Consider the following 13735-nt stretch of genomic DNA (forward strand, 5'->3'; position numbering starts at 1 on the left):
GTGCTTGTGGGGGTAGGGGGCACAGCATGCTGGCAGGCCAGCGGGGGGGCTGCGGGGCCCGGAGAGTGAGAGAGAGAGAGGCCGTAGCAAAAGGGGGCGTGCAGGGGACGTCCGGGCCGGGCCTGACCGTGGCGAGGCGCTCGCGATCATGCCACTCCCGATTTTATTTCGTCCCAAACCACCACATGCCCGGTCCTCTTCGGTCCCCTTCCTGTTCATTTCCATTCCCGAGCACGGCCGTGTGACGCGCGGGCCGAGCCCCGCTCCACGCCGAGCCCCGCCGCCGACGTAAAAGAAGAGTATGTAGCGGCGGTATGGCCTGGGGACCGGCCAGGTCCACCGGCTCGCGGTGCTAGCGCGGTGCGGGTGCGCGCCGGTGGCAGGGTGCCATGGGGACCGCGCCGTCGCGCCGCTACATCGCGGGGCGGGAGCGCCGAGCGTGGCCGAGCGCCGCCGCGCCTCTCAGGATCAGGATAGCGGCCCTCGCCTCGCGGCGCCTGCGGTGGCGCGCGGGATGGCCCGCGCGGGCGTGAAGCGAATCGGACGGATGAATAAGAAAGAGTGTCACCCTCACAAGGGACGCGCGTCGAGTGGGACGGGCCGCCCCCTCCGTACACTCCCCAGCCAGCAGCAGTGCAGTGTGCCGTGAGCCGTGCTGGCCGTTGACAACCTCCCTCTGTGACAGGCGGGCGCGGGCGGGGAGGGGGAGGGGGGCGAACAGCCTCGCGAACACACTCTCCGACATCATCGGTCTTCGTCAATTCCAGCGTCTCACCCGCCACCTCTCTTTCCGCTCCCCCGAGGGAGTCGGGTGCGCTGGGGGAGCTGGCGGCGGCCGTGACGCGCGCCAGGAACCGAGCAGCTAACGTGATTTGAATAAACTTGGAAGAAGAAGTTCTTGTTCATTTAAGATTTTAATTTTGATCTCGTGCGTCGCGACAGGGAGTAGTACATACGCGCGGTGGCGGTGTGGTGTCGGGCGGGCGGGGGATGATGCTTCTATACTAAGCGGCCTAACGCGCTGCAGCAGCCAGCGAGACGGGCAACCAAGGGGAAGGCAAACAGCTCCGCGGCAGCCACCTGCAGAGTGTGAGTGCGCCGCCGTGCCCCGCCGCGCCCCGCCGCAGCCGCTGGAGCGCGTCCAGTTTAAAGCCCATCCGTACTTCACCCCGACGACCCCCCACCCCCCATCCCCTATGCATATTCATTCGGGGGAGCGAGCGGCTCGGCGTGGCGGGGCGCGGAGCGGGGCGGATACGGGGTGGTGAGGGGCACCAGCCAGGCCCCATTCCAGGCCACCGCTGCAGCGCCGCCGCGGAGTGACGTCATGCCAGAGAGAGCGCGAGGGCTGCTCCCGTGATCGAACGGGACGGACAAGGACGGCGAGCGGCAGTGGCGGCAGCGGGAGGGCGGTGTGCGCCGCGCGGTGCGGTCCGCGACGTGCCTCGCTGGCGGGAGAGCGAGAGGAAAGGGGTGTGCTTGACGGGGTGAAGCAGGACCACCAGGGGGGGGGGGGGGCGCCACCCGCAGCCGCAGAGGGAAGGGAGCAAGAGGGAGCGCCCGAGTGCGGCTGGGTGGGTGGGGCTTTACTGAAGCCGGACAGAGCGAACAAGTTCACCCTCCTCCGAAAAATCCCCTTAAGGCCATACCTTCTCGTCCTACAACGAATCTCGGAATCAAATATCAAACGCTCCGTTAAACGAAGCAGGAAATAAAATAAACGGTTGAGATACGTGATTAAATAATTGCTTTCGCAAAATTTTCTGAGGTAATCATTTTATTTCATCTTTTATTTTTGCAGCCAAGCAGTCTTTAATTTTCAATCCCGAACGTAGTTTTAGCAGGAAGTTTTGACATTTTGACTGTCGAGCTATGATAAATTTGCCATATCGAGATATCGAAGGTCGTGAGAATTTTTCATTGTGTGTTCTTCTTTCTCGAGTCTAGCCTCGTAGCTGGTCTTCACGGTCGTCTTTTTCAACTTCCTCTTCTGCTTCTGAGTTGTTGTTGTTATATAGTTAAAGTCTAGATCAGCCATTGTTGGTTAATTATTCTTTGATTATCAGTAATTTCAAATACTGTGACACAATGGACTTGCTAGGGTCTATTCTGAACTCCATGGACAAACCACCGACAGTGAATAGTCAGAGAAACAGTTTGATTAAAAGTAATGACTTTCCACTCAATTTCATCTAACCTTAAAAAAGATTTATAGAACATAAAACTTATAAGTTGTTTTTTTCCAATATAAGTTTAATCGGCGACGATACTTTATGGATGACTTAGATTTCTGCCTGAATCAGTAGCTTACTGTTTCTGTATTTTGATTTTTTGCCATGAACCTGTCTTGTGTTTATTATCATATTTCTTTTTACTTATAAACTAATTGTATTACAGAGCAAAGAGAGGAAATCCAAAGGAAACAAAAAGAAGAACGTGCTCGTCTCCAGGCGTTTAGAAATGAGGTATGCAAAACCCTTTCATTGGCTACTGTGACTACTTTGTAGTACCTGCCTTGTATGAAGCTTGTCAACTCGTATCGTTTCCAGATTGAGCAGAAAATAAACAAATTCATCCAGGATGATACGCAGCACAAGTTCAAGTTTGATCCCATGGATAAAGTTTCCCGCAGTATTGTGTAAGTAATGATTTTTACTGCAGTAGTAATAACCCTTGTTGAAGAAGTTGAAGTTGAAGAAGAAGAATTTGTTGAGAATTTATCAACTATCAAATATATTACCTTACTTACACTGTTTCTATTTGGGACTTCTAGACATGATGTGGCAGAGATCGCTGGTGTTGCTGCATTTTCCTTTGGTGAGGAAGAAGTTGATAGAGCAGTTACTTTGTTCAAGAAAGAATCTGCTCCTTGTGATGATGAGTTGGCTGCTTTAAGGCGTGGAGAAGAATGGGATCCTCTCAAGGCACAAGCTGAAGCAGAAAGAGTATGTTCTGTTTTATTTACTGATTTTAAATTTGATTCAAAAATATACATGGCAGGATTTCTAACATTTCCTTCATTAAATTATTTTCAGCGAGAAAAAGAACTGCAGGAGGAGAAAGAGGCCAGCAGGAAGAGAAAGTCAGACGTTGTTCCTACTACTAATTATCAGGAGAAGTATCATCATCTCATCGGGAAAGAAGCTGCCCTGGATGCAGCACGAATCACTCAAACAAATAAACAGTATGGCTTTGGTAAGAAAATTGTGTCATCAACTCTTACCTCAAGTTTCCTCTTGTCAGAACTAGCTTTTTATACTTCATAAGACTCAGTGATTATAGCTTTTAAACTTATCATCAAATGTGTTACAGTTCCAAGTGCCAACAAGAAGGACCTGAGGTCCATAGAGCAAACACTTGCTGATATACAATCAAAGAAAAGGAAAAAGTTGAGCCATCCTGATGAAGCATCATCATCATCAACATCTGCAGATGCTGGTGGCAGTGGACAATGAAGATGTCCCTAGATGAATCCAATTCTTTTTCTCCTCCTTAAATTTTGGAGTTAAATTATTATTTGTACATATTCATTAATTTAAGATATCTAGAAAATCACGTTTTGTCATTTCTATACTGAATGACATGCTTCATATGTTTGTGCCTATTACCTGCCCTTAACTTACATTCATTGATAGTCATGCAAAGTGGTTGCCTACAATGCAATCTATTTCACGGCATTTGTTGCCATTTTTTTGTAGAGGGACTTCAGGTTTCACCTTAAGTGCCTGTTCTTTGTTATTCTAGTTGACGCAAATGTTGCTGAAAGGCAAAGGACATTAAACAGATATTCACAACCTACCTGAAATTCATACTCTTTTTATTACCTATTATCTCCAGCTGGAGTCAACAACAATAATAGCTCATAATATATATTTACATTATTTGGGTATACATTTTCAATAATTTTCAGTACTAATTGTGGCTAGTTAATATCCAATAGAATCTTTTGAATCCATGACATCAAGTTCATGTGCAGCACAAAGTTATGTAATGCATTTTTTTTGTTAAAAATTCCATTGAGATCACAGATAAGTTACAAGGTACACCTACAATATTAAATGTCAGTACATCAGATTTGTCAATTGTTTGAATTACTAATACCTAGTTAGATATATTCCGTGACAGTTGAGTATTTGGTGGGTGCAGGACGGGGTGCTGTTGTCCGTGGCAATGGAGTAGGGCGTTTTGCTGGAGCTGGTGCTGGTGAGGGTTCACCACCATCACCATCAGCTGGCTTCATCCACGAAAACTTAGTTTTCAAAACTTCAAGGGTCTGACATGGGTTATTAAGTCTTTCCTGATATGTTTTGGTCACCAAAGGCAAAAGTTCGCTTAATAGAAAGGCTGCGTTCTTTTGAATAAAAGATTTCTGGAAGAGAGTTGTTTAAGAACATACAGTCAAGTACAAACTCTGTTACACAAACTTGTAGATTTCAGGGAGCAGTTGTATACCCACCTCAGGATTTCCCAACTTGTCACTTTGGAGATTTACTTCTACATGTGACAACTGAGCACCAAAAACATCTGTTAATACTTGATCAACTGTATGTGCCAACTCTGTTGTACAAAGCCTTAAACAATCCTCCAAGAGAGATAAATATTGTCTTGTGAAAGCAACTGTACTAGCAGAGAGTACAATCCAGCTTTCTCCTGAACGACAAGTTTTCAATCAATACTCAAAAAACTTATTCAATAAAAGCTACAACCACACTCACAGTTTTTCTTACCTTGCACATATTTTTGCATATGGTTGGGAGACAAACCAGTTTCCATCACAAATTTAGTCAAAGCATCTTTATTTCCAAGATTAGTTGGACGCCACTTGTCTTCAACTGCTCGTAGTTTAACTGCCTCAACCGCTTTATCTCTAGCATCACTGAGAGCTCTTTGAAGTGGAGACCTTAGCAATCCATCAAGTTGATATCGTAAATCGATACCCAAAGATGTTAACTGTGAAAATCAGATCATATTAACTATTGACAGATTTTAACTATTGACAGATTTTTTGTTGACTCCACTTTTTGACGTAAATACATCATTATATAGAAGAACAATTACCTGATCACACTGGGTTCGAATGGTAACAACACATTCTGAAAGAGTAGAGATGGGTGACTGAGGCATGAATACTTGCTTCACCAAATGACTTGTGAGGTGAGTGAGCTCTGAACCAGCCCACACAACAAGTGCTGAAAGAAAAATTGAAATCTTGATCACAACAGAATACAGTAATACACAGGAAACCTTCAAATAATTTCAGAAAACTTTACCAGATGCACAGCTTGGAGAGTTTGGAAAGGCTCTGAGAAATTCACTTGCCATGTCCATCATGTTAGAAAAGAAAATTCCTCCGAGGTGTTTGACATAAACAACAGTTGCACCTTCTCGTTTCACTCGTCTTAACTGTGCTTTTAAAATACTACTGCACAATTTCAGGAAGAGATCACATGCCTGGAAATTTTAGGTGACATTATGATATTAGATAGTGAAAGAGAAGTGTCTGAAAAATTAAAAACAAGTTTGCTGATGGCATGTTGAGAGTTACCTGCGAAGACCTGCCTAACTGATTGAGCAATCGAACAGCACGCCTAGCAGCTCGTAAACCTCCTTGGAGAGATTTGTCTGGAGAGACTTCCAGCTCTTTCATCAGAACTTCTATAAGTGCTCTCCCACGCCCATCAACTTTACGTCTACAAAATTATTAGAGTTAAACTTATACTACAGTACTCATTCAATGGAAAACCTGTTTGGATGAGTGTTTAAGGTCTATTTACCTTATATCTAAAAGCTGAGGATCTTTACTTGTAGGAAAAGTAAACTGATTAGCCTTCTGGAGCAGAGCATATGCATCTTCAAAGTGCCTCTGAGCTATACAAACATCGAGGTCCTCTGGAAGTTCAAGGAGCCATTCAGGTAATTCTGCAATATCTGGTGAGCTTACAGCACAATTATCTTCAAATGCTGGAAACAGTAATAAAAAATATAAGTGTATGAACAATGTCAATTCCACACAATAGGTAGAATTTATGATAAGTTAGAATATCAATGGATAAGGCTACTCACGGTTCATTCCTGATGAAGAGTCAACACTAGAACTACGTACAGGGGACGTTTCTGAGGTAGCCACAGACTCTTGCCGTTTAGGTTGTTCTTGGGCCAGAGCTGCTTTCTTTGCTGCTTCAAATTTTTCAAGCCACTCTTTCTAGTGGTGTGACAAATGAAAAACAGAAAAGTTAGAACAAGATAGAACAAAATATCAAATCAATTCAAATTAAAAGCAAAACTCATCTATTCACTTACCTTGCTTTGATTGCTAGTGCACTGAAATAAGCGAGTGTCAGGGAAGGCCAGTAGCTTAAAAGCTGTCTTCACACTTCCCATGTCACGAACATTTACTGCAGCAAAACTTCCCAGTTCAATAAGTGTTTGGAATTTGTATCGAGCTGGTCCTCGTCTAAACAAAAGAAGTCAGAAAATTGACAATTATAATAATAAAAGTTAAGGAATCAACCTACATAGGCATCTTTAAGTGCTTTACCTGTTAGGGATCCAAGGGGCTAGGAGTAGACCATCATTAAAAAGAAATGCATGCATGCGTTGCATGGCAGTGCCTTCTGTAGGATCTAGTTCCAAGAGATCACCTTCATGAATTACACTTCTTGCTGGAGATTCTATCAAATCCTGGGAAAGAGTGTGATTGATTATACATGAAAAAAAGAAACAAGGGGCTCAGAGAAAAATGTAAATTATACATAAGTAAATAATGTGTAAAAAAAAATTATGCTGTTTAGGAAGGAAGCAGACTAATACTTACAACACAACCCTCAACTTTTTCCAACGCAGCTGTTAGCTTTCTTCTACGTTCCTCATCTTCTATCTGGAACTGCTTTTCTGGTTCAGCAGTGACATCTGTGGAACTCTCTCCCCCTGTGGCAGCTCCAGCGTTAGTGCCCCCAAGTAACGATGTACTAGCTAAAGCTGCTAGCAAGGAACGTTGTTCAGTCAATAAGTGAGACAACTGATACATCTCACTTTCAAGATCTGATATATAAGTTAAGGTTTTAACAAACAGGTATAAGGATGGAAATAGTACTGGAATGCTTTCTGTTTAGATGTTAAATGATCTATTTTAAAAAGGATACGTGATATTTCTTTGGCTGTTTCTATAAACTGTGTATAGTTCTGATATACATTCCTTTTCAGCTGAGCACTGGTGTCCTCTCCAAGACTTTGAATCTTCTGATATTGTTGCTGTAATTCTTGACCACCAACACATCGTTGTGAAAGTTCTCTGACATCTGCAAACAAATTTAGATCCAATTTTATCCAAGGTTGTCTTTAACCTTCAAACTAGTGTAACAAAACTCCTTTATGTGTCAATTTACAGTGGACACGACAGGATGCAAGATGAAAAGATTAAGGATCAAGAAGCAAAATATCTTTTTCTAAGGGGAGTTGACCAAAGTACCTACATTTGTCTGGATTAAAATCTGAACTTCCAATCTTTAAGTCAGCTATATCAGCCATAATTGCTTGGTATTTCGGTGCTTTAAAGATAAAACAGATGGTAAATTGAAAACTGTAGACCCTTGAGGAGAGAGAGACAAAACTGTTTCTTGAACATCACAAAAATAACCCCATTTCTTGTTTGTGATGACAGATGACAGAACGACCAGCAATACTAATGTCAATATCAATATTCAAACTCTACCACCAAATTACAAATTAGATGAAAAATTGTGTAAGCGGAAGTTGCCCCCCTTCACGTTACCACAAGTGTCTCATCCTACCGGCGTGCGCGTTTGATGATGTTGATAAACAAATTCTAATTGAGTCATTCATTTCCATCCCAAAAATGAATTTAGTTGGGAATCTTTCGTGTTTAAGCGTTGTCACTGTGCTGTTGTGTCATATTATTTGTGGGCAGAATGCTGATGGAGATAATTCAGGAATCAGAAATGCTCCTACTGTTATGATAGCTGTTCTCGCCAGAAACAAGGCACATACTCTACCGTATTTTCTGACACTAATAGAGAAACTGGTTTATCCCAAATCACGCATTTCACTGTGGTAAGGCTGAATATCTTAGCTTCAGAATCCAGCATTTTGTTTTTGTCTCAATTTTGTGATGCATTCTCACAGCATGGCATCATTAATGTTTCTTGATTGAACTTGTGAACAGGATTCGCAGTGATCACAACGAAGATAACACACCAGATGTTCTTAGAGATTGGATTAGTTACGCCCAGAAAACTTATGATTACCACTCAATCAATTCAGAAATACTCTCATCGCCACCTTTTCGGCTTGGCGAAGAAACAGGTCCAGCTCATTGGACCTCTCTCCGATTCACTCATGTTATTCAGTTGCGAGAAGAAGCTCTAGAAACTGCCAGACAGTTGTGGGCTGATTTTGTGTGGGTCTGTAATCCATATTCTGCTTATGATCTTTCTCTCATAGTTTACTGTGTTTTATCATTTATTATTTTATTGCAGTTCTTGGATAGCGATGTTTTTATTACGGAGCCCAATGCTTTGAAAGAACTAATAGCTAAAGATAAGGTTGTAGCTGCACCAATGTTGTCATCAGATGGAATGTATTCCAACTTTTGGTGTGGTATGACAGATGAATACTATTACAAGAGAACTGATGAGTATCAGCCTATATACTATCGTGAACAGACAGGGTGCTTTCACGTCCCTATGGTTCATTCCTCTGTCATCATAGATCTTAGAAAAGCAGTGTCCAACAAACTTACATTTGTTCCCAACAAGATTGTTAACTACTCCGGACCACATGATGATATTATTACATTTGCTGTTGGAGCCAATAAGTCAGGTAACCTTTGCAACTGTAATTCAAAAGTAAATCCTGCTCTGCACAAATCATTTTTATGTTACAATTTCAGATATCCCATTATTTGTATGCAATGATATGATGTATGGCTTTGTTATGATTCCTATGGAGCAAAATGATCCACTTGAAACTGACTACGATCAATTAGTAAATCTGAAACTAGAAGTGCTAGGTAAATGTTGTTTCGTTTATTGAAAATATTCCAAAATGAGGAAAGAGTGCTGTACTATTTTTCTTAAAGAGAAATTTTTAACTATGACTTTCCTTCCAATTATCAGCGGAATTTGACCCTCTGCCACTAAGTGATGTTATGGCCAAATACATCCAGTACCCAGAACCAGATACACTTGGTCTAGATGAAATCTATGTTATAAACCTCGAAAGAAGACCAGAACGCCGATTAAGAATGGAGAGGTCATTAAAGGAGCTAGGTATTGTCGCCAAGTTCATTCCAGCAGTAGATGGCAGGTAAGTTCAACATTTTTCTAAAATTGTGGGTTGTGTTATTGCATCTCAGTTCAAAAGTAAGGTAGGGTGTGAGACACAGGGAAGAAAAGTACAGAATCGTTATCATATATTTCAGTCATCCACTCAGCTTACCAAAATATTTAATCCAACTTGCATCACATTCAAACTTTGTACTTCTCACCAGTTTGGTTTTATTAATAATAGTAGTTCATGGGGTTCAAATCTCAATTTTGATATACAACATTGATTTCAAAATAAGCAGAGAGTAGTTGTCTTGGTTTAACCTATGCTGACCATACAAAACGTGGTGTACCTTTATACCTTAATGTAAAAAAATAATGTTAAAATATTTTGGATGAGCAAAATTCTGAGAGAAGTTTTCAATGTTTTGTTCTTTTAAAATTTTGGCATTTACTTAATTATTCTAAAGCAACATGCATTATTTAAATAAACCACCGAAAAAAAATTACATTATCAAAAGGAGAATTACACTTTCTTTGGCACCCATTTTATCTCAAATTTCCTCCCGACTTGGCTGAAAATTAAAAAAATTATTCCAGATTTTCCTACCCCAAATAAGTTTATTTTAGTGAAATAACACACACGAAAACTTTTCTCAGAGTTTTACAATCCAAATGCCAGGTTTCTGAAGGCTTCATAGGTACTGTACAACACTTGGGTTTTTCAAGGCTCTCAGGTCAAATTTTAATCGAGATTTTCATCCATAAGTTTCCCGAACAATAATCGATCGGCAGGCAAAGTCTGTTGGTGCTATGGAGACGACCGTGCAGTCGTCGCTTCCTCAGTTCCGATTTGTACTCACAACTTAAGAAATATTGGCACTGAAACGTGTTGCTTCGTGCCTTGGCACAGGACGGGATTGATCGCACTAGTCACGTGTCTGCGACGAAAAGTCGCCCATCCCGAGTAGTGTCGATGCCTTGAGTTCCAATCATTTCTAAAGGTTGGGGGTGGGACATTGTCTTGCTCGCGGTCCACGCTGCAGCCTCCCCTCAGACGTCAGACTGCGCGAGCCCCAGCAGCGGGTCGGGGTTGCGCCCGGGCTCGATGGCCACGGCGAGGCCCGCCTGCCGCCGGCCGCCGTGACCCACGCCGTTGAGGTTGACCCTGCGCGCCGAGGAGCGCGAGTACATGGAGTGGCCGCCCGCGTAGCCCATGGCCCCCACGTGGTGGCACGTGGTCTCGGTGGGCGGGCCGCCGAAGAGCGCGCCGCGCGCCGGGTCGGCCGACTGCGGCAGGAAGCGGCAGCAGCGGCGCGCGAGGGCGTTGCACATGCTGCGCCGGGCGTCCTGTGGAGCAACAGAGAGATAACGCATTGAGGACTGAGCTGTGAGCTGCACAGCAAAAAAAATATCTGTATAGATGAAATATTTAGTTGTCGCCTATTTTGTTAGCTAATGTTTAGCTAGCTGTGTAGCGACCACCGTAGTGCCCACCTTGATGTCCCTCATCCGCGACGTGTAGATGAAGGAGTTGGCCAGCGTCTTGATGACGATGAGCATGTTGACGGACCAGAAGATGAGCAGCGTGGGGATGGAGTTGACCTGGAGCGTCTCCCGGGGGATGAGGCAGTCCTTGTCGCACACGAGCATGAAGGAGATGACGCCCGGCATCCAGCCGATGAGGTACGAGCCCAGGATGAAGAGCGTCGTCACGATGGCTTTCTTGTTGCGCCGAAACTGGGGCGATCCTGCGGGGCAACCGACGCGTGGCCGGGTAGCAAAGCAGGTAGTGGCACACTCAGAAAAAGATTTACCCTTGTAGCTAAAAATTACCTGTATTTGGATAGCTAACATTTGGAGCAATTCAATTAAAAAGTTATCTGTACAGCCAAAAACTTTGTTCTAGAGCAAAACGTTTATCCATATCTCTAATTTTTAGCTACATAGCTCCAAAATGTAGCTATCCATATACAGCTAATTTTTAGCTGCACAGGTAATGCTTTCTTCTCAGTGCAGGGGACCCCCGGGGTGCTGCTGCTACTCAACTCACCCCCTCTCCGAGACCGCGCGCTGCGCATCAGACTGCTGGCGGCCGAGCTGTGGTCCCCCGTGCCGCCGTTGGGCTCCGGGCCAGGTGCCTCGGCCGCGCCCCAGCCGCCGGCCGCGGCGCCCCCGGGGTCCGTGGCCGCGCGCTGGACTGCAATCAGCGGCAAAGCGACACGTCATTGGGGCTCCGGCCGACCTGGGGGTGATTGGACCCCTGCGGGGTAGGCCACCCGAGCGCCCCAGCGCACGGCTGTGCGACGGGCTGGCCTACCCTCCACTCCGCAGGGGCTCCCACCGGCCAACAACGAGGCTAATTTACACGACAAAGGGTTTGAAGTGATAAGAGTTCGCTTTAAAAAATGAAAGAAAACTTGGAATAGTTTTACAACATTTTTAACATGATGAGTCGTTAAATCTCACATGGCCACACCTATTGTCATAATCGCGTGCAAAAAGGACCCCATGGGACCCAACGTTTTGAAATGATTTCCATACATTTTTTAAAAAATTGAATCAAATGTTGTTTTCTGAAATTTTGCTGCGTTTGCTCACCGAGCATGTGCGCGCGGCCGTTGAGCTGGCGCAGCTCGGCGCGCTGGTGGGTCGAGCCCGTCCGCCTGAAGCGGTGCCTGTTCCGCTCGTGCCGCTGCACGATGATGTAGATGTGGACGTAGATGCAGATCATGATCATAAGGACGAAGAAGAAGAAGAGGGAGAAGGTGATGTGGAAGTCATAGTGCGTGAGGAACCTGGAGGGAAAATTTTGGTTGTAAGTTATAGGTTTCTTTCTTTTGTCTAACACTGCGACGCAAATCAGGCACACACTTACTGGTAGCCGCAGTTGCCCGGCGCGCGAAACCCGTCGTCCTCGAACGAGGCAAAGTAGGCGAAGAGCGTGGCCTCGGGCAGGATCCAGATGGCGGCCAGCCCGACGCAGAGGTAGGCGTGGCGGACGTGCGAGTGCAGCGGGCGCAGCGCGCCCAGGTAGTGGTTGGAGGCGAGCGCGAGCAGGTGCAGCATGGTGACGAGGACGGCGCCCAGGCGCAGGGCCTCGAGGGCCAGCTTGACGCACGTCAGGCGCTCGGGGAACACGCGGTAGCACTCACTCTTGTGGTACACCTATTCGAGCCCGCAAAGAAATGAAAAGTGAGAGAAGTGCGTATAAATAATCTTGCGTGCGTGTCTTACGGCGGGTTCGTTGGGTGGTTGAGTGCGTTCTAAAATAGGTTGCTGGAATGTACTCTTTAAACTTTTTATAGTAGAAAATTGAAAATTTGCCTAGTAACTACTTAAGTTTTGTGCTGTAGTAGTATTACCACGAAATTCTTTAGTATTACTATAGACTTGTTCCTAGTACGACTAAACGTTTTCGTAGTATTGCTAAACGTTGTCCTAGTATCATAATTACGGTAGTAGGAAAATTTTAGTAATACAAAACAATTTCTTGATGATATTAAAGAGCACAAAAATTTAATAGTTACCAAACAAAATATTCTAGTTAAAAGCGAGGTATATAGAGTTTGTAGTGTGGACGACACACACGTACTTACCACGTCGAACGTGTCCTGGGGCGCCACGCTGTTGAGGATGTTGTTGATGAAGTAGGAGACGCCTAGGAAGAAGGAGGAGATGGTGTCGGCGCCCGTGAGGGACAGCGAGATGCGCATGGTGGTGGACAGCGGGCGGCGCTTGATCCAGCACGTGGACAGCAGCACGCACGCGTTGTTGAGCACGGACACGGCGCACACGGCGATGAGCGTGGCCGCGCAGTAGAACTCCACCAGCGCGTACGTCTTGTCGTTGACGTCGCGCAGGCTGGAGGCGGGCCACGAGGCGCACGGGGACTGCAACATATGCATTGTGAGTACCAAAAAAGAAAGGGAGAATTTCATTTTTTTAAAAACAACGCTCCCCGGTCGCACTTTAGCCTACTTACGGCGGTAGCATTTGTGACGTTGTGCTGCGTGCTGTTGGCGTCCCAGAGCGCCGTCCCCGTCGGGGGCGGCTCGTCGGCCTCCATGGGCGCTGCCACGCCGCCCCCCGTCGGGCCTCGGCCTGCGCCCCGCCGCCGCCTCCGCCGCCGCCGCCGCCGCCCCCGCCGCCCTCAGCCAGGGGAGCCCGCGCCGCCGGCCTGCGTCACACAGAGGGAGAGGAGCCGTCGTGAGAGCGTTCCCGTGACCGTCGTACCTTTGCGCCGCTTTGCGCTGGCGGGTCCAAGGAGCGGACGCTGCTTTGTGTGTCCCGCAGAGAGCCCGGGAGCAAAGGCATTCCCGTCGTGTATGGCAGAGTCGGCGGCAGCATTTCTCCCTCCTCATTTCTTTTGGCAAACTCTCCATGGCTGCACCTTGCCGCCCGCCCCGGAGGGGCCAGAGCACGGGAAATGAAACGGAGTCCAGCAACCC

The 13735-nt window shown here is 45.9% G+C and overlaps 4 protein-coding genes across 5 annotated transcripts in view; 2 read left to right on the plus strand and 2 right to left on the minus strand.

The window, feature by feature from the left end:
- The first annotated feature begins 1968 nt into the window (after window positions 1-1968).
- LOC113203493 (sperm-associated antigen 7 homolog) lies at window positions 1969-3805 on the plus strand. Its single transcript, XM_026418210.2, has 6 exons — window positions 1969-2167; window positions 2398-2465; window positions 2550-2638; window positions 2774-2945; window positions 3036-3195; window positions 3313-3805. Exons 1-6 carry the CDS (start codon window positions 2089-2091, stop codon window positions 3453-3455), a joined length of 711 nt encoding a protein of 236 aa, XP_026273995.1. The 5' UTR covers window positions 1969-2088; the 3' UTR covers window positions 3456-3805.
- Window positions 3801-7674, minus strand: LOC113203492 (exocyst complex component 8). The gene is made up of 13 exons (XM_026418209.2): window positions 7473-7674; window positions 7143-7298; window positions 6815-7041; window positions 6539-6681; window positions 6301-6454; window positions 6064-6202; window positions 5775-5961; window positions 5546-5690; window positions 5271-5451; window positions 5059-5189; window positions 4728-4950; window positions 4457-4650; window positions 3801-4369 (listed from the first exon to the last, which is right to left on the minus strand). Exons 1-13 carry the CDS (start codon window positions 7525-7527, stop codon window positions 4106-4108), a joined length of 2199 nt encoding a protein of 732 aa, XP_026273994.1. The 5' UTR covers window positions 7528-7674; the 3' UTR covers window positions 3801-4105.
- A 106-nt stretch (window positions 7675-7780) lies between these two features.
- The window catches only part of LOC113203491 (glycosyltransferase 25 family member), a gene marked incomplete in the record, with an annotated part of 102430 nt that continues 96475 nt past the window's right edge, over window positions 7781-13735 (plus strand). Inside the window, 5 exon segments of the mRNA XM_026418208.2 lie at window positions 7781-8070; window positions 8183-8420; window positions 8496-8838; window positions 8909-9028; window positions 9135-9324. Coding sequence (XP_026273993.2) covers window positions 7856-8070; window positions 8183-8420; window positions 8496-8838; window positions 8909-9028; window positions 9135-9324 — 1106 coding nt within the window.
- Window positions 9414-13735, minus strand: part of LOC113203490 (uncharacterized) — a 75095-nt gene continuing 70773 nt past the window's right edge. For both annotated transcript variants that reach the window (XM_052263766.1, XM_052263765.1), the window contains 7 exons: window positions 13270-13464; window positions 12884-13177; window positions 12163-12452; window positions 11886-12082; window positions 11338-11484; window positions 10782-11035; window positions 9414-10634 (listed from right to left, as the gene is read on the minus strand). In XM_052263766.1, the coding sequence (XP_052119726.1) occupies window positions 10338-10634; window positions 10782-11035; window positions 11338-11484; window positions 11886-12082; window positions 12163-12452; window positions 12884-13177; window positions 13270-13353 (1563 nt within the window). In that variant the 5' untranslated portion in view covers window positions 13354-13464 and the 3' untranslated portion in view covers window positions 9414-10337. The remainder of the gene's footprint in view (window positions 10635-10781; window positions 11036-11337; window positions 11485-11885; window positions 12083-12162; window positions 12453-12883; window positions 13178-13269; window positions 13465-13735) is intronic.

Source organism: Frankliniella occidentalis, unplaced genomic scaffold, assembly GCF_000697945.3.
Source record: "Frankliniella occidentalis isolate FOCC.00 unplaced genomic scaffold, Focc_3.1 Scaffold14, whole genome shotgun sequence".
NCBI lineage: Eukaryota > Metazoa > Arthropoda > Insecta > Thysanoptera > Thripidae > Frankliniella > Frankliniella occidentalis.

Coding starts and splice junctions, on each gene's coding strand:
- LOC113203492 (XM_026418209.2), bottom strand. CDS start 7,527: ATGGCTGATATAGCTGACTTAAAGATTGGAAGTTCAGATTTTAATCCA. Junction 7,042..7,142: donor AACAGCCAAAGAAATATCAC/GTATCCTTTTTA, acceptor CTTATATATCAG/ATCTTGAAAGTGAGATGTAT. Junction 5,190..5,270: donor CTCTCCAAGCTGTGCATCTG/GTAAAGTTTTCT, acceptor TTTTTCTTTCAG/CACTTGTTGTGTGGGCTGGT.
- LOC113203493 (XM_026418210.2), top strand. CDS start 2,089: ATGGACTTGCTAGGGTCTATTCTGAACTCCATGGACAAACCACCGACA. Junction 2,466..2,549: donor TCCAGGCGTTTAGAAATGAG/GTATGCAAAACC, acceptor TATCGTTTCCAG/ATTGAGCAGAAAATAAACAA. Junction 2,946..3,035: donor CACAAGCTGAAGCAGAAAGA/GTATGTTCTGTT, acceptor AATTATTTTCAG/CGAGAAAAAGAACTGCAGGA.